General features: G+C 37.0%; 2 protein-coding genes across 2 annotated transcripts in view; one reads left to right on the forward strand and one right to left on the reverse strand.

The window, feature by feature from the left end:
• Window positions 1–24449, forward strand: part of CYREN (cell cycle regulator of NHEJ) — a 106210-nt gene that overhangs the window by 60775 nt on the left and 20986 nt on the right. The window contains exon 4 of the mRNA XM_033432403.2: window positions 12062–12145. Within this exon, the coding sequence (XP_033288294.1) occupies window positions 12062–12145 (84 nt within the window). The remainder of the gene's footprint in view (window positions 1–12061; window positions 12146–24449) is intronic.
• The window catches only part of AGBL3 (AGBL carboxypeptidase 3), a 96634-nt gene that overhangs the window by 14186 nt on the left and 57999 nt on the right, over window positions 1–24449 (reverse strand). Inside the window, 4 exon segments of the mRNA XM_049715121.1 lie at window positions 3410–3475; window positions 11821–11899; window positions 23526–23591; window positions 24317–24430. Coding sequence (XP_049571078.1) covers window positions 3410–3475; window positions 11821–11899; window positions 23526–23591; window positions 24317–24430 — 325 coding nt within the window.

Below are 24449 nucleotides of genomic sequence, written 5' to 3' on the forward strand. Positions count from 1 at the left end.
TCTATTGAATAGAGTTTTCTTCTGTTTAGACAGGGGAGAATAAATATTGGTGAGAGACGTCAGGAGTCAAAAGGCTCTGAATGCCTTATCTTCAGTCCCAGACATAGTTCATCTCAAGTAAGGAAAGAATTTTCATATAAATAAGATCACAAAACCATTGACATTAATCTTTTAAGAATTCAAGGAAGTGACTCTCCTCTTGCTGCTAAATGCCTAACTTATCACTTAAGACTCCATCATAATCATGATCATAATTTAAGGATCAGTTCCTTCAGGAAAACATTCCCTGAGATTTCCAGGCTGGATTACATGCCCTTCTCTGAGCAACCAGAGCAATTTGTGCATATCATTATCACTCAGTCTATCTCACTCTTATTGTAATGAACTGTATATGAGTCTTATTACACTTTGATACCTACTCCTTAAATGATGAAGTAGCTTATCTAGTTGAAGAGGGAGAATTATGTTTCAGGCAGAGAAGACAGAATGAGCAAAGGCAAGGAGGTGAGAAGACGGATGTATTTTGAGGCCACAAGAGGATCATCATTGCTGCAGTGTAAAGGAGAAGGCAGAAAATGGCAAGAGGTAAAACTGGAGAGGCAGTCAGGGGCCAGTTCACTGGAAGTCTTGTACGTCATGTTAGGGCATTGGTTTCTCTGATGCAGCAAGTGGTTGTCAAAAAATTTTTTTTGTTGTTTTTAAAGTAACAGACCAGTATTGGAAGAAAAATTGTACATGAAAGCTACTCAGGATGAATAAGGGTTGGATGGGCTAGGTCCCAAATGCTTGGCCTCCCACCGACTCTCACTATAGTTCCCAATGTGGTGAGTCGAAAAGAGCAGATCATCAACATCAGAATTATCTATGGTACCTTATTAAAAATGCAGATTTGGGGGTTGACAGCAAAGGCCAACCCAGAATTCAAAGCTGGGATTATCATAAACTCCCCAGATAATTCTAAAATTTTAAAACCAGACATTCTATAAGACTGCTGGCCCATAATCTTCACAGTGCCAGTGCTGTGAATGACAAAGAAGGGCTGAGCAGATGTTCCAAATTAAAAGAGAATAAAGGGATATGGCAATTAAATGCAATCCATGAGCCTCAATCAGGGAGAAGTTGTGCCCTAAAGGACATCATTGGTACATTTGGCAAAATTTCACTACAGTATGATACAAAGTAGTATTGTATCAAAGTTGAATTTACTTATTTTAATGTAAGAGAATGTTCTTGTTCTTGGAAAATATATGCTGAAGCCCTTTAGGAATAAAGGAGCATTATGTCTACAAAAAATGGATTGGGGGGAAAATATAGCTAGGTAGGTAGATAGATATAGCTCTTTGTACTATTCTTGAAATTATTTAAAAATTAAAAGTTGAAAAAAAATTGAAAAGAGAAAGCCTAGAACAAATTGAAGTCTCAGGACTGTGCCAACTTCAACCACTGTTAGAAAACTGGGAATTACTTTAGAAAACTGGGAATTACTGAAAGGCTTCAGGTAGTGGCATTAATCAGATTTCTGTTTTTGATAGATTGCTTTTATGGTAGTATGAGAGGTGGAATTAGGATGACAATATTGGTGGCAAGGAGACCACTTAGAAATCTAAAGTGCTTCTGATAAATAAGCACTGAAAAGAATGATGGTAGTTAAGGTGGAGACAAAAGGGATTACGTGGTAAAATCAGTTGGATTCAGTGGCTATCTAGATATGAATGGTGGAAGTGAAAGAAGAAAAAAGATAACTATTAGGTTTCTAGCTTGGGTAGTTATGTAGGTAGTACTGCTACCAAAGTTACAGTGAATACAGAAGGAACAGCATTCAATGTGGGATTAGATGAATTTGAATTTGGCTATAAGGGACATTTAAGTGAAGACATAAACAGATAAAGAAGCTGAAGCTTTGACAAGAGGTCAGATATAGGATATGTATTTATATATTGTATATATGTATAAGGTATATACACGTGTATATAGTACAACAATATGACATAATCAAGATCAAGTTCATGAAAGGCTGAATCTAAGAAGACTTAGTTTAACAAGAATAAATTTAAGGCTCAGTACACTGGACCAAGATATCAAACCAAAATTGAAGAAGTAGAGAATGGAGGAGACATAAGTTAGCAGTGGCACTATGAAAATAAAACTTTATAGGTTTGAGTATTTGTAAATCCAATATGTCAATATTTTAGGATAATTTTCAAAAAAACATATGTAATCTTAGACTGCATTAATGGAAATCTGGTATCTAGAAAGAAGCAAATGAGAATGATAATTTATTGTATACAGTCAGGCTTCCATATCAATGGGTTCTGCATCTGTGGATTCAACCAACTGTGGATCAAAAATAGTAGGAAAAAAATTCCAAGAAGTTCCAAAAAGCAAATCTTGAATTTTCTGTGCCCTGGCAACTATTTACATAGCATTTACATTGTACAGGTATTATAAGTAATCTAGCGATACTGAAGGATATGCATAGGTTATATGCAAATACTGCGCCATTTTATATAAGGGACTTGAGCATCCTCAGATTTTGCTATCCGTGGGGTTCCTGGAACCAGTCCCCCACAGATACCAAGGAATGGCTGTCCTAGTTAGATGACATCTGCAATACTGTGTTCAGTTTCATTCAAGCTTGAATAGTGATAGAAAACAGTAAAATATAATAGTAAAGGGAATCATATTATGGATGGCTGAAAGAAATGGAAGGAAAGTGTCAGGGAAATGATAGCTTTAAAAAAATATTTATGGTCTGTCATGTGGAAGAGGCATTATATTTGTTCTTATTATTTCAAGGAGAATTAGGGAAAATGAGAAATGTTTACCTTTAAGGTCTTTTCATTCTTTTTTGCTTTGTATTATTAAAGAGGTGAATTAAATTTACAGGGACATATGTTTTTAACTCAACATAAAAAGAACATTGCTCTCTAACAATGGAATGAAGTGACTACAATTTGGTAAACTACTTGTCACCAAGTGTAGTCAATCAAAAGTTGGATGCGCCTGGGTCCTGTCATCAGTAGGAGGTGAGAGTAGGGTGCTCTCAGGGTTTCTCTCTGCTTTGAGATTCAATGAGATGGGAATGAAAAGATTAGACAATGAGATGAATAATATTTTTTTGAAAATAATATTTTTCAAAATATTTTTTTTTCGACTCGGTAAAATTACAAGACATCAAGTTGACATATAAGGAAGTTCTACTGTCTTTTATATTTCTAGAGTTAGAGAGAAAAATAAAAATTTGATATTCAGAATTTCTGGGAAGGTGAATTGTTCTTTGGCTGTCCAATTTGAAGATAATCTTCTAGTTTCTTATGTGTAAATCTCGACCAGATACATATTAAATAGCTTACATTCAGATGATAGGTGACCACACATTACTGTCTATATTCCCATCTTATTCACAAACCTTGATTAGGGAACTGTCTTCTGAAATAATCAAATGTACAGTCATCTGATATATCTGGCCTTGTATCTAGAAAAGATGGTAAAAGTTCATTAGTGTAAGCATGAAAATAGTTCATTGACTGTTTTACATTTCATATTTTTATCTTTTTCTAAATGAAAAATGCTAGCAGATAATATGTAAATAGTAGTTTAGCTCAATGAAATTAATACAAACAGTTCTCAAATCTTATATGATTTTTGTTGCATTTTTGCTATTTATAGTAAGGTCTAAAAAATGTTCATACTCTTTGGGTCAGCAGTTCCTTTTTAGGAATCTATTATAAATAAATAATTAAGAATATACACAAATAGGGAGTTAAACATCTTCATTGTTGTTTACAACAGAAAAAAATGTTTAACAATGGGGGTGGCTAAATAAAGGTTCACTAATACAATGGAATACTTTGCCACCATTTACTAACATGTAAAGAAGTTAATAATATCCTGTACTTTTAAATGAAAACATAGGTTGCCAAAAACCCTGAAGATTAATTAATAACCTGTGATTAATTAACAATTAATTTCTATACACAATTAATTTCTATACACATATATAGAAAAAAGTCTAAAATAAGGATTCTAAAATGTGTTCTTTAATTTCTGACATTAAATTTAACAGAAGAATATATAAAAGTTACATATAAAAAGTGACTGATTTGCTTGGCTGATCACTATGAGAAAGAATAATTTAAAGTTCAATGAAGTAACCATCTTAATTATAATAAAATTCTCTCGTTTCCTAGGTGTGGTTCTTACTTCCATTTCTATTTTTAATTAGCCTGCTGTATCATAAACTAAGTGGATTTATGTACTTGTATATATACTTTTAATTAAGTTACCTGAAATTCTCTTTGAAAATAAGTGTGGTATAAATGTATAAAAATTAATATATACACACATAAAATTAAAGTATTTTAGACAAAATTAAAATATTGTTTAAATTTTATGAATATATTTCAAAGGACCTCAAGTAAAGATAATGAGATAAAAATTAAGAAAAAAATATACCAGAAATGTTAGAGATTCAGAGATTTATGTTAGACTTAGCAGATTCCTACAGAAGCAAATGAATAATCCAAAATTTAATTTCTCTCCTGGCTCATCACAAAAGGACCAAGATGTTTTTTAAAACATAAAATCCCTATATTCTGTTTTGGGAAAAATCTTTCAAATCGGCGATATCTCTCAAGTACAGGGACCACTCAATCCAACCCTCCAGTCTAACTGACCACTCCCTTCTCTGTGCTCCCTTACCCTGTGCAGACTATAGGCATTGCACCTGTAACACCGCGCTTAACTTGTTTGTCTCCTCCTATTAAAAGATGAGTTCCTGGGAATAAGAAATGGTAAAGTATAGTCTTAATATCCCTAGCACAAAGCACGGTGATAACCTCAAAGCTGTAGCACAAAAAAGTGTTTGTTGAGGAAATGAATTAATTGTTTATCAGAGGGTAAAAGCAGAACATTACCTGTCACATCAGAATTTGATTCTTGTGTCTTTGAACTAAATTTCCTTTTTCACAAACCTAATGGAACACAGAACCAGAAGGAAGGCAGTACTATATTATAAACATGCAAATGACGTATATTTTATATGATTTATCGTAATTTTCAACATTTCTCATTTTATCCTCATAGATTTAGAATGGACAAAAATAATCTTTTAAATCAGAGCCTTTTACTGTCTTTCGCAACACTACTTTTCTTCTACAACGATAGAAGAAAGTATTAATATTGTATTTTGGCATTAAAGGGAGTTTAAAAAATTTTTTACTTCATATAGAACTTATTTATGATGAGAAAGGGACAAAAATATATGCTTATAATCTCACTTAATGAGAAGAATAAAGATGTAGCAAGATAAGTGTGAAATGAGTGAAACTATATAAAACTGTATGAAAAGGTATAAGCAATTACAAAACTATGTTTATATAGAAAAGTTGAAAAAGTATTTTCTTGTAGCTTGTAAAAAAGTTCAGAGTAAGAAAGATCATACACATGACATTGCTGTCTACCTTGAGAGGAGATACTTGCCAATATGACCCAGTTGGATTAAAAGAGACACAAAACACCGCAGAATTATGACTGCTAATCTTGAGTAGTCTACAAATCATTATGTGATTGTGAAAACATTTTAAATGATTCCCAGCTTTTGTTTCTGCATCTGTGCTATGTGGATATTAGAAAGAATTTCCCAAAAGGGCCTGAGAAAAGAACTGAAAACATTTTGCCAAGATGTAATGCATACCAACTCATGATAAAAAGTAGACTATGAAATAGTTAAAAGCTAAAATCCTTTTTAGATAAAATTGAATGGCAGCAAAAAAAAAAAAATTGACATAATCAGGATAAAAATGGGAGGAAACTGTAAAAATCAAAACTTGATTGTTAAAGGGAGAGAACAAAGGAAATATTCTAGAAAAAATTACACAAAGTTAAAAGTAGCAATATTATATAATCATTATAAAGAATTTGGAGAGACAAGGGGTGAAATTAGGCTGAAAAAAATTCACTTGTAATAAGACTTGATTCAATGAACTCTTTTTTTTTTTTTTTTCCCTGCGGTACGCGGGCCTCCCACTGCCGTGGCCCCCTCCCGTTGCGGAGCACAGGCTCAGCGGCCATGGCTCACGGGCCCAGCCGCTCCGCAGCATGCGGGATCCTCCCGGACCGGGGCACGAACCCGTGTCCCCTTCATCGGCAGGAAGATCCTCAACCACTGCGCCACCAGGGAAGCCCATTCAACAAACTCTTGATGTCATTTTTTAGCCCTCTTCCTTTGATTGAAATAATGCTATGAACCATAATAAACTATTATATTTATCTCATAGAAAATCACCAGGCCAGTGTCCTTATGAATGTGATCTATAAATTCTAATCACAGTAATCTATAATTATTTGTTTTTGCTTAAAGTCTGCAAAATGAATTATTGAAAGTGTCCTGGTAGGAAATAAAGTTAACTAAAATACTCTAATATTTTTTTAGGGATATACTGATAACAAGCAATCATTTAAAGTAAGAAATAGTTCAAGAGCATGAACTTAAGTTGACCTCAGGCATTAACCTCAGTTAAGATGATACTGTTCACTCTTTCTGCCAAAGATTATTAGTAAATAATAAAGGAGGAAAAGAGAAAAAATTTCAGAAGTTCTTGGGAAATTAGATTCCGTTAATTCAATCCACATTTAGCAGATGACAGTGTATTTGGTGCTCAGTATCTGCTGAATGAACTTGTGACTGCTAACTTTAAATTTCCCACTGGATCACTGTTATTAAACTCCAGAAACATCTGAGTAGAAATCTTCTAAGTCTGGTACTCAGGTCTTCAACTTCTGGGCTCTCTGCAGGTAACAGATGCTTGAAAGATTGCTTGATTGGCTCCAAGGATGATTTTTTGGATCGCATCAACTAGGGATGTTGTCCTTCGTCTGTGTTTGTCAGGCTTATTTCCCAACTAGACAATTCTGTTGAACTCTGGGTACTAATCTTTCCCTGCTACCCCTTCCATACCTTCTGGAGCTATTTATTGTTATGTATGTATTTGTTTCTTTAGTGACTGGCTGGTGTATTTTAGCGAAGTCCATTACCCCCTGAAGTGTTAAACCTCTAATTTGCTCCCTGACGGGTGCAGACTTGGTTGTGCCCCACTCTCTCTGGGAAGGCAGTGGTTTTGGCAGGGTTGTCTTTGACACCTTCCCTGATCACACACCCTGCTGTTAAATTCCACTAATTTCTGGCTAATAGATCTATTGTTTTCAACAGTGCCCTGGGGCATAAATTGCCCTACAGACTAATCCAATCAAATTTGGGCTCCAAAGGAACAGTTTCCTAGGTCAGGGTTTCAGATTTGTTCTGATGCCACCTCAGACTCCTCCCAGCTGTTCCCCTCCCTGCAGTTCTCTCTGGTGAACTAGCCAGCCTACAAGTTTAGCCTGTTTCTCCAATGGATCTACCAATCTTCTCCAAATTGCCTTTTACTCTACTTCTACTGTTTCTGAGAATGCTGTTAAGCTTGAATTTCTCCAGGATCTGTTGCAAATTAAGTCATTTATTTTGGGAAGACATTAGGAGCTATCTGTTTTACCTGGTTCCCCTGACCAAGGAAAAATATTTGGTCTGTTGTGTCATTTAGCATCTCTGCTGCCTTACTGATTTTCTGTCTAGAAGATCTGTCCATTGATGTCAGTGGGGTGTTAAAGTCTCCTACCATTATTGTATTCCTGTCAATCTCTTCCTTTGTGTCTGCTATTTGTTTTATGTATTTAGGTGCTCCTATATTGGGTACATTTATGTTATCAAGTGTAATATCCTCTTCTTGTATTGCTCCTTTTATCATTATATAATGTCCTTCTCTGTCTTTATGTTTTAAAGACTACTTTGTTTTAAAGTCTACTTTGTCAGATACGAGTATTGCTACCCCTGCTTTCTTATTGTTTTCATTTGCATGAAATATCCTTTTCCATCCCCTCACTTTCAACCTGTGTGTCTTTTGCCCTAAAGTGAGTCTTGTAGGCAGCATATTGTACTTGTGGGCCGCATATTGTAGGTTCTTGATTTTTTTTATCCAATCTGCCACTCTGTGTCTTTTGATGAGAATTTAGTCCATTGACATTTAAAGTAATTATTGATAGGTATGTACTTATTGCCATTTTAAACCTTTTTTTCCAGTTTTTGTACTTCTCCGTTCATTTCTTTTTTGTTTTCCCTTTTGTGGTTTGATGGATTTCTTTTGTATTATGCTTGAGTTCCTTTCTTTTGGGTTTCTGTGACTACTGTACCTTTTTGATGTTTGGTTACCCTGGTTTTCAAGTATGTTAACCATAACTATATCTACTTGCTTTAGACTGATAGTCATACAAGTTCAAACACATTCTAAAAGATCTTCATTATTATACTCCCATTCCCTACATTTTGTGATTTTGATGTCCTATTTTACATCCTTATCCTTTTACTGTTAATTGTAGTTTTAATCATTTTTACAATTTTTTGGATTGTTTTTTAATCTATGTACTGACTTAAGTGATCTTCAATCCTTTTATGTATTTGCCTTTCCTATTGTGATTTTCCCTTTCCTATAGATACTTGCTTCTTTTCTATCTAGAGAAGACCTTTCAATATTTCTTTTAGGTTAGGCTTAGTATTGCTGTATTCTTTTAGTTTTTGCTTGTCTGAGAAATTCTTTATCTCTCCTCCTGGTCTAAATTATAATCTTGCTGGGTAGAGTATCCCAGAGGGCAGGGTTTTCTCTTTCAGGACTTTGAATATATCATGCCACTGCCTTCTGACCTGCACAGTTTCTGCGGAGAAATACGCTGATAGTCTTATGGGGGTTGCCTTGTAACTGACTGCTTTTCTCTATCTGCCTTTAGAATCCTCTCTTTATCTTTTGCCATTTTAATTCCAATATGTCTTGGTGTGGGTCTGTTTGTGTTCATCTTCTTTGGGACCATCTGTGCTTCCTGTACCTGGATATCCGTTTCCTTCTTTAGATTACATTTTCGATCCCCTTCTCTCTTTCTTCTCCTTCTGGAACCAATATCATGTGTAGGTTGGCATGCTTTATATTATCCCATAGATCTGGTATATTGCTTTCACTTTTCTGTTTTCATTTGTCTTTCTGTCTGCTGTTCTGACTGATTTCCATTATTCTGTCTTCCAGATCAGTTGTTCATTCTTCCGTGGCACTTAGTTTGCTATTCATTGCTTGTAGATTGGTTTTTATCTTGGCAATTGACTTGTCTAATTTTGATTGGTTCCTTTTTATAGTTTCTAGATCCTTGTTACAGTGATCTGCCTTTCTTTTGATAATCTTTCTTAATTCCTTTAGCATTTTTATTAACTCCTGTTTGAACTCAGGGTGTAATAGACCACTGAGGTCTGTTTCATGATTTGTTTATTCAGGGGATATCTCTTATTTTTTTAATTGGGAACAGTTCCTCTCCTTCTTTTTCATTTTACTTAACTTTCTCTGTCTCTGAATTTAGGAGAAACAGCTACTGTTGTCTTGAAGGGGTGCTTTTATGTGAGAGTGTCCCTGTATAGAATGTGTGAGTTCAATATTTTTGGTGTGAGGGCTAGTTTTGGTATGGATGCTAGCCACATCTTTCCTCAGAGTATGCTGGCCATTATCCCCTTGATAGGGGATGGGATTGGTGGTGTGTTGTCCAGAGCCTGCACTGGATTTTGGGTGGGGCCTCCTCTTTGCTCTGTGGCTGTCAGAGCCTTGCTGGGGGTGGGGTCTGCTCCCCGGTTGTTGGAGTAGAAGCCCTGAAAGTTGGGCTCAGTAAGACTCTGTTGCCCTTAAGTATGTGCTCTGTTGCAAAAGGTGAGTGCCGAAGCAAGTGAGGCCCATGTAGTCATAGCAGACCTATGTGCCACCACTGAAGGCATCCACAGTTCTTCCCAGAAGCAGCCCAAGGTCTTGTCCGTTTCTCTGTTGTGTTTATCCCAGACCTAGTGCTAGGCTGGTGCTGGGAGCGGGGTGTTGTGGCTGCAGGAATTGAGGTCATTGTGCTGCTGCCTGGGGCTGCTCTCCCAGGACCTGTCTACCCACAATCCAGCTCCAAGCTGGGGTGTGAGGTGGGAAGAACCAGAGCACTCTCACAGGGAAAGAAACCACTGTGTATTCCTCCCCAGGGGCTGTCTGCCAGAGACATGCGATTCTGTGATGCCACGTGGTATGTATGCCAATGAAGTCCGCTGCCACCATACCTGTGTCCCACCGTGCATGTGCTGATGATGGGCTCCAATGGCAGACTTGTGCTCTGCAGTGCAGGTACTGACAATGGGCTCTGAGGTTTGGCCTGGGCCACACCCCAGACGCTCTGGGCTGTCTCTGTGCAGCTAGATTGAGTTCACTCCCAGGGCACACAAACCCGAGATTCAGTGCCTAGCCACTGCACATACTAGCTGCCCCACCTGGCATGTGCTTCAGGCTGGGAAGTGTGATGAAGTGGCAGCCATCAGCTCTAGTCTCTTTCTGCCCTGACTGATAGCAAGCCAGCACATGTACACGGCTTGAGATCAGAGTCCAGGCCCCTCCAGTCCCTCTGTATGTCCTGGTGGAGTTCCTAGCAGTCATGGGGTTCCCAGGGTGAGGGCCTGCCTGTGTGGACCCTCCCTCCTTCACAGATACCTCCCAGGGGCGTCTTGTGTCTTGATGCCTTTTTTTTCCCATCGTACCCAATGACATGGGGATGTTTCTTGCAGCTTTGGTTGTATGAGAGATCTTTTGCCAGTTTCCAGTTAGTTTGCTGTGAGAACTGTGCCACATGTAGATGTGTTTTTGAGGGAAAGTGAGCTCCACATCCTCCTACTCTGCCATCTTAATGCACTTATGCAAAATTTCTGATGTGTCTCTGGAGCTGAGAGTGGGGACAGTGGCACTCTTCTCTCAGTGGTACCCCATTTTAGGAGCTAAGATGTAGGTGGAAGGAGGGCAGGAGCCTCAGGTCTTCTCTATTTGCCTCTTCCAGTGTGGAACCAACACCTTACAATCCAAGACGGGTGATTAGGACCAAAATATTTTCAGTGATGTAGCACACAAAGTGTAGAGCCTTCTTTTCAAGAGTGGGGTCTGCGTAGAAAGAAGGGAGCCCCCACCTCCTGACTGCACTTACCTGGAACTTCACTTCAACAGCAGGCAGCTGGAGACAGGATAAGAAATGTGCAAGCCCTGCCCTTCCTGGGAAGATAGCCCTCTGGCTGGCATCTGTGGGGAAAGCGGACCCTGTGTCCTTGGCTGCACGCTCCTGGAGTAGAGTATCATTGAGCTGGAATCTGGGGGGCAGGGTGTGGAGAGTCTTGATTCAAATACCCCAGGCTCTCACTGGTTTCCTTTTGGTTGTTTTTTTGTTTGTACCCAATTTTAGTAGATTTTCCCGAACAGATGATTTTTCATTTGCTGTATGCCCTTAGGACCATTTCCAGAAACTTTAAATTTTTGTTTTTTTAAAAAAATAATTTTCTCTGATTTTTGCTGGTGAGTGGGTTTGCAGAGATCCTCATGCTATCATGATGGAAGGCAATCTCTCAGTACCATCTATTTTATACTCTTGTTTTCCCATTAATTTTTCTTAGTTTTAATTTATTTCTTCTTGCTCTCCTGGATACATCTTTGTAAGATGCCTCAAATACTTTTCCAAGTAAGGTAAGTATAAGTGAAATTTAAATATAGCACCGTAATAAGACCCACCTCTCATCTGTCAAGATTCTTTTGTATTTTTATAAACAGTAAATAATATGAGCAAAATTTTAATCATTAATTTTACCTGGGGAAAAATCATGACGTCTTCCTGGGTATAAGAGGAAATAATTTGCCATTCTTGTTTTTTTTTCAACGACTGTTAACAACCATATCAATGAATATTTACCTCTTGCTCTTCTCTGATGGCTTGCTGTGGTAGAGTTTCTTTCCTTCTTTGTTTTCAGATGTTTTTTCTTGTTTTTTATCTAGGTAAGAGAATCATATTTAAAATCATTATTTAATCAATATATCAAAGATAGTATGTATGTATGCAGACATAAAACTATCTTAAGACTTCCACTTCTAGGAAGATGAAGTACTCGTCCTCTTCTTTCCACTAAGTACAACTAATACCCTGGGTATTACAGACCAAATACACACAAGAGGCTCTAAAAGGTGGAAAGAAGAAGGCAGATGATGAGGGACTTCAGCAGCGGAAGAGGAGCATGATGGTGAGTAGTTTCATGTGTTTTCTTTTTGCCTCATGCATCCCAGCCTTAGAGCTGGAGAAGTCAGCAACCCACAAATGCCAAGGAGTAAAGAAATAATGCCTGAAAACGTCCCAAATTTGATGAAAGACAGGAAGGTAAATATCAAAGAAGCTCAGTGAACTCCAAGTAAGATGAAATTTAAAAACCCACAGTAAGTCACATAAACTTTCAAAGTCAAAGAGAGACTTTTGACAGCATTAAGAGAGAAGCAAATTATTACATGCAAGGGATCCTCAATAAGATCATTACCAGATTTCTCATCAGAAACTTTGGAAGCCAGAACACAGTGCAAAATAGGGAAGAAACCCAAAAAACAGCAGAACTGTCCTTCAAAAGTTAGGTAGGAATTAAAGACATTTCCAGATGAACAAAAGCTGAGGGAGTTTGTGACCATTTGACATGCCTTGAAAGAAATGCCCAAGGGATTTCTGCAAGGTGAAATGATAGTAAATTGAAGCTGTAGAGAAAAATAAAGGTCTCAGTGAAGTTAAATACACGGGAAATTATAAAAGCTAGTAAGTACTATTGTAACAATAGTTTCAAACTGAATTTTTTGTTGTCTACATGATTTAAGAGAAAAACATTTAAAGAAAAAATAGCATTTATTAGTATAAAATTAGTATTAGACTACTGTCACTTTGGTCTGTAACTCTAAACCTTATTTATTACATAATTTAAGAGACTAATACACTTAAAGAATTATTAGTTTATGTTTTTGGGCCCACAACATATAACTACGTAATTTGGTGACATATACAACTGAAAGCCTGGGAGTGCAGCTGTAAAGGAACAGAGTTTTTGTATGTTTTGAAGTTAAGCTGTATCAAATTAGAGTGTTATAACTTCAGGATATTAAATGTAATCCCCCGGTGACAACAAAGAAACGCCTATAGAATATACACAAAAGGAAGTAAGAAAGGAATTTAAACATTTCACCACAAAAAATCAACTAAACACAAAAGAAGACAGGAATGCAGGAAATGACGGACAAAAATACTCTAAGGCATATAGAAAACAGCACAGAGACAGGAGTCTCTTTTTATCAGTAATTATTTTCATTGTAAATGGATTAAACTTTCCAATCAGAAGACAGACACTGTCAGAATGGATAAAAAACACATGATCCAACTATATTCAGTCTATAAAAGACTCACTGAGATCCAAAGACACAAACTGGTTGAAAGTGAAAGGAAGGAAAGAGATATTCTATGCAAATAGTAACCAAAAGAGGGCAGGAGTGGCTCTATTAGACAAAATAGACTTTAAATTTAAAAATGTTGCTAGAAACTACTTTAAAAAGGATATGTTAAAAGATTCAATACAGCAAGAAGACATAACAATTAATTATAAACATTTACATACCTAATGACAGACCATCAAAATGTATGAAGCAAAAACTGACCGAATTGAAGGGAGAAATAGACAGTTCTACAATATAATAGGAGACTTCAATACGCCACTTACAATAGGGAGACCAGTCAGACAGAAGGTATATAAGGAAAAAGGACTTAACACAATGAGCCATTGAAACTTAACAGACATATACAGAACACCACCCAAAAATAGAACACACATTCTTCTCAAGTGCATATATAGGACATTTTCCAGGACAGAACATATGTTAGACCACCAATTAAGTTTTAATAGATTTTAAAAGATAGATATCATACAAAGTATCTTTTCTTACCACAATGGAATAAAGTTAGAAATAACAAAAGGAAAAATAAAATGTTCAAAAAATTGTGGAAATTATACACACACTTTTAAACAGTCAATGAATCAAAGAAGTCACAAGAGAAACAAGAGAAACTAGGAAATACTTAGAGAGTTGAATGAAAATGAAAACACAACAGAGCAAAATTTATGGGACACAGTGAAAGTAATGCTAAGGGGGAAATTTATAACTATAAACACATTCAAAAACTAAAGATCTCAAGTCAGTAACCTAACTTTAAACTTAAGGAACTAGAAAAAGAAGAAAAAATTAAATCCACAGACAGAAGAGGAAGGAAGTAATAAGGATTAGAGCAGAGATAAATGAAATAGAAAAACTAGAGAAAATCAATGAAACCAAAAGTTAATTCTTTGAAAAGATCAACAAAATTGACAAACCTTTAGCTAAATGGACTAAGAAAAAAAGTTAAATTACTAAAATCAGAAATGAAAGTAGAGATATTACTACCAATTCTACAGAAATAGAAAGGATTATAAGAGTATTGCAAACAAGTGTATGCCAATAAATTAGATAACCTAGATGAAATGGACAAATTACTAGAAACACAGAATTTACCAAGACTATCTCATGCAGAAATAGAAAATATGAGTAGACCTATATATAACTAGTTGAGGAGATTGAATCAGTAATGAAAATTCTCCCAACCAAAAATAAAGCCCTGGACCTGACAGTTTCTTGGGTGAATTCCACCAAATATTTAAAAAACTAATGCTGATCTTTCTCAAACTTTTCCAAAAAACTGAAGAGGAGGGAACATTTCCTAACTCACTCTGTAAGGCCAGCATTACTGTGATACAAAAGCCAGAAAAAGACACTACAAGAAAATTATAGACCAATATCCCTTATGAACACTGATGCAAAAATCCTCAACAAAATAATAGCAAACCAAATTCAGCAGCATATTAAAAGGATTTACACCATGACCAAATAGGATTTATATCTGGAATGCAAGGATAGTTTTAACATATGAAAATTGATCAATGTAATACACCAAATCAATAGAATGGAGGAAAAAAACACATGACCATCTCAATTAATGTAGAAAAGGCATCTGACAAAACTCAACACCCTTTCATGATTTAAAAAAACTCAACATACTAGGCATAGAAGGAAACTATCTCACCATAATAAAAGCCATCTATAAAAAACCTACAGCAAACATCACACTCAATGGTGAAAGACCAAAAAGCACCTCCTCTAAGATCAGGAACAAGGCTAGGGTGTCTGCTTTCATCACTTCCATTCAACATAGTATTGGAAGTTCAAGCCCTAGCAATTAAGCAAGAAGAAGAAATAAAAGGCATCCAAATTGGAAAGGAAGAAGTAAAATGATCTCTGTTTGCAGATGATATATTTAAAAACCCTAGAGTCCACAAAAAACCTGTTTGAACTGATACATTAATTCAGCAAAGTATCAGGATACAAACTCAACACACAAAAACAGTTGCATTTCTATAAACAAATAATGAAAGATAAGAAAGGAAATTACAAAAACAATTCCATGTATAAGAACATCAAAAAGAATAGAATAGTTAGGAATTAACCAAGGAGGTGAAAGAACTGTGTAACGGAAACTACAAAACATTGCTGAAAGAAATTAAAGAAGACATAAATAAATATAAACACATCCCTTGTTCATGGATTAGAAGACTTATTAATATTATTAAAATGCCAATACTGCCCAAAGCAATCTATGGATTCAATGCAATCCCTAGCAAAATCCCCATGATATTTTTTGCAGAAATAGAAAAATTCATTCTAAAATTTATGTGGAATCTCAAGGAACTCTGAATGCCAAAATAATCTTGAAAAGGGAGAAGGAAATTAGAGGGTTCACACTTCCTGATTTCAAAACTTACTACATTTCTACAGTAATCAAGACAATGTGGTACTGGTATGAAGACAGACATATAGACTAATGGACAGAATAGAGAGCCCATGAATAAATCTTTGCATATATGGTCAAGTGATTTTTGACAAGGGTGCTAAAATATTCAACAGGGAAAGAACAGTCTTTCATCAAATCGTGCTGGGAAAACTGGATATCGATTTGCAAAAGAATGAAGTTGGACCGTTACCTAGCACCTTATACAAAAATTAACTCAAAATTGATCAAGGGCCTAAATGTAATACTTAAAACAATAAATATCTTAGAAGAAAACATAGAGCAAAAGCTTCATGACATTGGATTTGTCAATGATATATTGGATATGACACTAAAGGCAAAGGTTTAAAAAAGAAAAATAGACAAACTGAACTTAATGACAATTTAAAAATTTTGTGCATCACAGACACTATTCAGAGAGTAAAAAGGCAAAATACAGAATGGGAGAAATATTTGCAAATCACATACCTGATAAGGGATTAATGTCCAGAATATATAAAGAACTCCTAAAACTCAACAACAACAATAAACAAACCAATTCAGAAATGGGCCAAGGACTTGAATAGACATTTCTCCAAAGAAAATATATGAATGGCCAATAGGCATATAAATAGATGCTCAATATCACTAACCATTAGGGCAATGCAAATCAAAGCCACAGTGAGATATCACCTCACACCTGTTAGAATGGCCATTATTTAAAAAAAAAAAAAAAAACCCAGAAAATAACAAGTGCTGTCAAGCATGTAGAAAAATCAGAGCCTGTGTGCACTGTTGATGGGAATGTAAAATGGTATAGCTGCTGTGAAAAACAGTATGGAGGTTCCTCAAAAAATTAAAAGTAGAATTACCATATGATCCAGCAATTTCATTTTAGGGTATATAACCAAGAGAATGAAAAGCAACGTCTTGAAGAGACATCTGTACAATCATGTACATAGCAGCATTATTCAATTCAATAGCTAAAATGTGAAAGCAACCCTGGTGTCCATTGATGGAAGAATGGATTAGCAAAATGTGGTATAGACGTACAATAGAATATTATTCAGCCTCATAAAGGAAAGAAATTCTGAAATATGCTACAACATGGATGAACCTTGAGGACATTATGCTAGATGAAATAAACCAATCACAAAAAGACAAATACTGTATGATTCTACTTACATGAGGTACTTAGTGTAGTCAAAATCATGAAGAAAGAAAGTATACAGTGGTTTCCAAGGGCCAGGGGGGCAGAGAATGGGGAGTTATTAATGGGTATAGAATTTCAGTTTTTGAAGATGACAAGAGTTATGGGATGGTGGTGATGGTTGTACAACAATGTGAATGTACTTAATACCACTGAAGTGTACACTTAAAAATGGCTAAGATGGTAAATGTTATGTGTATTTTTACTACAATAAAAGAATCAAACTGTGTTTTTGAGGGGGCTACTGGAAAAGAGGGTATCTACCAGACTTACAGTTGTGAGAATGTGAGGCTGGAATTCCATTTCGCCAGCAAGAGAGGAGAGTTTGAGAATGGAACCAACCCAGAAGAGGCAGAAATGACATTAAAATGGGGAAAAAACTTTGAATCCTAGTGATATCCTTTGAGCCCCTTATTTAAGCCATGGCTAAAGCCAGTGTCATCCCTAGACTTTTTCCCTTACTAAGCCAACCAATTCCCCTTTCAGCTAAGCCTTTTTTTTTTTTTAATTTGTGGTACGTGGGCCTCTCACTGTTGTGGCCTCTCCCGTTGCGGAGCACAGGCTCCGGATGCGCAGGCTCAGCAGCCATGGCTCACAGGCCCAGCCGCTCCGCGGCATGTGGGATCTTCCCGGACCGGGGCATGAACCCGTGTCCCCTGCATCGGCAGGTGGACTCTCAACCACTGCGCCACCAGGAGACCCCAGCTAAGCCATTTTTTTTGAAGAGTTTTTTGTTCCTTGCAATGGATGGAGTCCTGATACATACCTTCAGAACATGATTTAGTAGGAAGAGAAGAAAATAGTCCCCATGTCAGTAAGTGGAAGCTCCATCTTCAGTTGCTCAGGCCTAGAATTCTGGAGACCTCTAGCTCTCCTTTTTATTGTTCAAACTCACACCCAAGCCATCAGCAAATTCTCTAGACTCTGTCAGATATATCTAAAATCTGATCACTTCTCATCCTCTCTACGGCTACCACCTTGGTCCAGCCACCACTTTTTCTTGCCTGGATAACTGCAGTAGCCCCTTAAATGGTCTCCCCTTGTGGTTCATCATTCTACTCTCAAAACAACACCCAAAGTGACCTTGCTGACACTTAAAGCACATCATGTCACTCCTCTGACCAAAACTCTCCAGACTCACTTAGAGTAAAAAGTGAAGTCCTAAGCCAGGTTTTACATGATTTGTCCCCCTCAACTTCCAACACCTATCTCACTTTATCTCTTACCACTGTTCTCCTTTTTCAGTCTTCTCTACCCAAATTAGCCTCCTTGGTCTTCCTAGAAGATGACAGACATGCTCCTTTCTCATGGCCTTTGCACTTCTAGTACCTACCCCGGGAATAGATCCCCCTGGATTGTTCCCAAATTTTTACCCTTCCTATTCCATTATGTTAGATTTGGATATATGACTTGATTTAGCCAGTGGAATGAGAAACAGGGACTTTAAACATACTTTCATGGTTTGGCGTGCCCTCCTGAACTCTTGTGATTTACCATGAGCAGAACGTACCCTAACTGGCTGCTGGTCTTGGGGTGGGGGGAGGAAGAAATGTAGAATAGATCTGAAACAACCCACAGTCTGGATATAAGTTCAACTGACCTCCTATTAGCCCAGTAGAGCCATAGATGATCCATGAACAGGAAAATAGGTATTTGCTATTATAAGCTACTGAGATTCTGAGAATTTTGTTTTAATGAATAAAATATGAATAGTGTTGAAACTGATACCTAGAAATAGAATGCTGTCCTAATAAAAACCTAAATTATGTGGCAGTCATTGGCTTTGTGACTGAATAACAACAGGTGGTTATAGGAACCTAGAAAAATAGTGACACAAGTTATGTAGAGGTGATACATTTAGTAAAACTATCTTCTGTGACAGTGTGAAAGACAGAAAATGTACATAATAGAACTGAGTCATTGGGCAAAGAGATTTTGAGGCAGGAAGTTTAGACTATGAGTTGGTTGTTGCTAGCTTTATTTGATAAGGTGTGCTACAAGAAAGAAATCAGCTCAAAAAATGTGGATAAAAAAACTGAATTGAGAGGGAAAACAGCCCCAAATTCTAGAATTTGTAGGTTGGCTTCAACATAGCCTTGAGGCAAAGGTCAAATCAAAGTAATGGCTTTTACATCTGTGGTAGACAATCTCTAAGATGACCTCTGATGATCCCCATCTTTTAGTATTCATACCCTTCTGTAATCCTAGGTCACTGGGCTAAACCTAGTGACTTACTTCTACTGAATGGTATATGGCAAAAGTAATGGGATTCTGCTTCTGAGATTAGGCTACCTTCACTGCAGTCTTTTCAGAGACCTTAGATAAAGGAACCCAGATAAGCCACTCCTGGATTCCGGACCCACAGGAACTATGTGATAATAAACGTTTTTTGTTTAAAGCTGCTAAAATTTGGGGTAATTAGTTACTCAGCAATAGAAAATGAATACAACATCTGTCTTGGTCCATTCACCTGTTATAACAAAATACCTCCAACTGTGTGGCTAATAAATAAGGGACATATATTTCTCATAGTTCTGGAGGCTGGAAGGTTGAGATGAGGGTGCCAGTATGGTCAGATGAGAGCTTTCTTTTGGGTTGCAGACTGCTTGTTGTATCCTCACAAGGCAGAAGGGGCTAGGGATCTCTCTGGAGCCTCTTTTATAAGGCACTAATCCCATTCAGAGGGCTCTGCCCTCATGACATAATCACCTCCCAAAGGCCCCACGTTCTTGTACCATAATATGGGGCATTATAATTTCAACATATGACTTTGGGGGACAGAAATATCTAGACCATAGCATTCCACCCCTAATCCCCTCAGATTCATGTCATTCTCACATGCAAAATTCATTCATCCCATCCCAGCAACCCCTAACGTCTTAACTAATTCCAGCATCAACTCTAAACTCCAAAGTCTTATCTCAATAACATCTAAATCAGATATGGATGAGACTCAAAATATGATTCATCCTGAGGTAAATTTCCTGTCCAGTTGTGAACCCATGAAACCAATCAAGTTATGTGCTTCCAAAATACAACTGTGGGACAGGCATAGGCTAAGACATTCCCATTGCAAAAGGGAGAAAAAGGAAAGAAGGATGGGGAATGGGTCCCAAGCAAGCTCAAAACCTAGTAAAGCAGATTCAATGAGATCTTAATGGTCAAGAATAATCCTCTTGTCCCAGTGCTCTGCCTTCTGGACCCACTAGGGTGGCAACAGCACGCCAACAGCTTGGCAGGGTGCTACTCATGCCTGGCTCTCTGTCCGGACTCTGCCCACACCACAGTGCACAGCTCCAGGTGGCTCACCTCCATGGCCTCTATTGGAAGCCGTCTGCCCTGTTAAAACCTAGTGTTAATGGCCCTGATGATCTCTTAGTCACCTTCAGGGCTTTTGAAAATTTGTCTTCATGACACAAACAGATGGAAAGATCAAGGCAATCTACAGATTCAATGCAATCCCTATCAAAATACCAATGGCATTTTTCACAGAACTAGAACAAATATTTTAAAAATTTATATGGAAACATGAAAAACCCAACAGCCAAAACAATCTTGAGAAAGAACAGAGCTGGAGGAATCACACTCCCTGACTTCAGACTATACTACAAAGCCACATTAATCAAAGCAGTATGGTACTAGCACAAAAATAAACAAACATCAATGGAACAGAATAGAGAGCCCAGAAATAAACCCACACACTTATGCTCAATTAATCTATGACAAAGGAGGCAAGAATATACAATGGAGAAAAGAATCTCTTCACCAAGTGGGGGTGGGAAAACTGTACAGCTACATGTAAAAGAATGAAATTAGAACATTCACTAATACCATATACAAAAATAAAGTCAAAATGGATTAGAGACCTAAATGTAAGACTGGAAACCATAAAACTCGTAGAGGAAAACATAGGCAGAACACTGACATGAATTGTAGCAATATTTTTTTGGATCTATCTTTTAAAGCAAAGGAAATAAAAGCAAAAATAAACAAATGGGACCTATTTAAACTTAAAATCTTTTGCACAGCAAAGGAAACCATAAACAAAACAAAAAGCCTACTGAATGGGAGAAACTATTTGCAAATGATATGATTGATAAGGGGTTAACATCCAACATATATAAACCGCTCATATGACTCAACATCAAAAAAACAACCCAGGACTTCCCTGGTGGCCCAGTGGTTAAGACTCCACACTTCTACCACAGCGGGCACGGGTTTGATCCCTGGTCAGGGAACTAAGATCCCACATGCCACACAACCAAAAAAGAAAGAAAAAGAACAAACAAGCAAACAAAAATCCATACCACCCAATTAAAAAATGGGCAGAAGAACTAAAGAGACATTTTTCCAAAGAGAAAATGCAGATGGCCAACAGGTACATGAAAAGATGCTCAACACTGCTAATCATTAGGGAAATGCAAATCAAAACCACAATGAGATATCACCTCACACCTCTCAGAATGGCTATCATCAAAAAGAACACAAACAGGGCTTTCCTGGTGGCGCAGTGGTTGAGAGTCTGCCTGCTGATGCAGGGGACATGAGTTCGTACCCCAGTCTGGGAAGATCCCACATGCCGTGGAGCGGCTAGGCCCATGAGCCATGGCCGCTGAGCCTGCGCTCAGCAACGGGAGAGGCCACAACAGTGAGAGGCCTGCATACCACAAAAAAAAAAAAAAAAAAAAGGAACCCTCATACACTATTGGTGAGAATGTAAATTGGTGGATCCACTATGGAAAACAGTATGGAGGTTTCTCAAAAACGAACTACCATATGACCCAGCAATTCCACTCCTGGGTATATATCTGAAAAAAACAAGACCCCTCATTTGAAAAGATACATCCATCCCAATGTTCACAGCAGCATTATTTACAATTGCCAAGATATGTAAGCAACCTAAGGAAGTGTCCGTTAACAGATGAATGGATAAAGATGACGTGTATGTAAGTGTGTGTGTGTGTGTGTGTGTACACACACACACACACACAGGAATACTACTCAGCCAAAAAAAAGAATGAAATTTTGCCATTTGCAGCAACATGGATGGACTTGAGGGGTATTATGATAAGTGAAATAAGTCAGAAAAACACATACTGAATGATGTCACTTATATGTGAAATCTAAAAAATACAACAAACTAGTGAATATAACAAAAAAGCAGCACACTCACAGGTATAGACAACTAGTGGTTACCAGAGGGAAGGGGGGAGGGGCATTACAGGGGTGGGGAATTAAGAGGTACAAACTATTATGTATAAAATAAGCTACAAGGATAATTGTACAACATGGGGAATATAGCCAATATTTTATAATAACTATAAATGGAGTGTAACATTTAAAAATTGTGGCTCTCCCCTTCAGTTCAAACTGGCAGTTTTCCTGCTGGGGTGGCTGATTAGTTCCATGCTTCATACCCACACTCATCTCCTTATCAAATGGTTGGTTCTCCACACACTTAACTGTTCTATTCTGAACACACATTCTCATTCTTTGGATTATGGATGGGCTGAGAATTTTCCAGATTTCAATGTTCTGGGTCCTTTTTGCTTGACAATTCCTTCTTCAGTTCACTTATCTCTTCTTGCATTTAACTGTATGCAATCAGGAGGAACCAAGCCACTCCTTCAACACTTTGCTTAGATATCTCCTCAGCTAAATATACAATTTTATCACTCACAAGTTCTACCTTGCACAAAACACTAGAACACAAACACAGTTCAGCCAAGTTCTTTACCATTTTATAGCAAGGACTGCTTTTTGTCCATTGTCCAGTAACGTGTTCTTCATTTCTGAGACCTTATCTGTACATGATTACTTGTATTGTCTAAAAAGATGGACACTTACTCTCCCACTCTCTTCCTTTCTGAGCTTTCTCCACAATCACCTGCAGAAGTCCTTTCATGGCAATATCAGCATTTTCTAACAGGTACCAATAGAATACTGTCTAAGCTTGTCTTGGTCACCTCCTAACACCGTCACATTGGAGGTCAGGGTTGGGGCGGGGGCACAAACATTCAGTACTAATACCACCTGAACTCCCTAATCCTCCTGCTCTTATCTCCTCCTTGGGCACTTCTGATCATCTAACACATCAGATATTTTACTTACTAACTAGAATATAAGTTACAGAGGGAGGGATTTTTGTCTTGTTTTGTTCACTGCTCTATTCCCAAGCACATAGTTGGAGCTCAGTACATAGTTGTTAAATGAATGAATGAATGAATGAATATAGGACTAGCAGTCAGGTGATGTATGTTATGCTACCAACTCTCATTAACAAGCGGTGTGGCTTTTGAAATGTAATTTAATCTCTCTGTTTTAACTGTTCTCATCAATAAGCAAGAGTATTAAAAAGCCCTAAGGTCAGAAAATTCTATGATTTAAGGATATGGTACATAGTAAGAAAATAACAATTATGATATACAATAATTATACAACTGCAAACTTTTTTTTTGCCTGATTGTTAGTCATAATAAGAAGAGTACTTATTTGGCATATCCATATCATAGGCAGAAATTTTCAGTCGTACCTGAGAACTTAACTTGAGAAGCTCAGTCTGAGAGTCACTGGATTCTGAACTGTCAGAGCCATGGCTACTACAAAAAATAATAAATTATTTTAATTTACAGAATGTTTTGGTGGTATTTTAAGATTTCAACTGTTACTTTTACTTTATTATCTTATTGGAATGGTAGAAATAGTTCTAATTATAAGAAGAATGTTTACAAAGGTGGTATAGATGTTTGGTAGTTCTAGGCATTATAAGAATATTAGAAGAATGATGACTGAAACTGATTGGAACACGTCAAATATAAACAAATCTGAGTTCAAAATGATACTCTCTATCTGCAAACAATACAGGGGCACTAACTCAAAGTCTGAAAATTTATAAATAAATTGGAAGAATCAAACATTTGTTCTGCTTTTCCCATAGGAACTGCACTAAAATTAGCACCTTCCTTCTTCCAATAACATTCCCTTGGCATTAAATTTTGCACTTATTATTCACTAACTTAGATTATTTATATGGCATCTCTATAAGTGTGTCAGTTCTCTGTGGGTAATGACAGCATTAAAAACAATTTGAATATGTCTTTCATATACAGTACGTAGTGGGTGCTCAATTAATATCATCTAAATAAATGAATACATGAAGTCTTGATGGGGTCTGGCTAAAGTAATGTGCATGGGAAGAATTTTCCTCCACCTATAGCCAGGATTTTCAGTACAGACTGAAAATTACATACTCATATTATTATAAAGAGCATAGTATCAGTAGAAGAGCACAGCAAATTACATTACTACCACCATCCTGACTTAACTAGACTCTAGATCCAATGTAATTTCTTTCAGAGAAGTATCTGAATCATCAAGGACTTCTTCCAAGTTTATATGTTTTTCCATTTCTTCTAATTCTTTCAGGCACTGATAATACTAGGGGAAAATGATAGAT

The sequence above is a fragment of the Orcinus orca genome, chromosome 9 (genome assembly GCF_937001465.1).
Source record: "Orcinus orca chromosome 9, mOrcOrc1.1, whole genome shotgun sequence".
Classification (NCBI taxonomy): Eukaryota; Metazoa; Chordata; class Mammalia; order Artiodactyla; family Delphinidae; genus Orcinus; species Orcinus orca.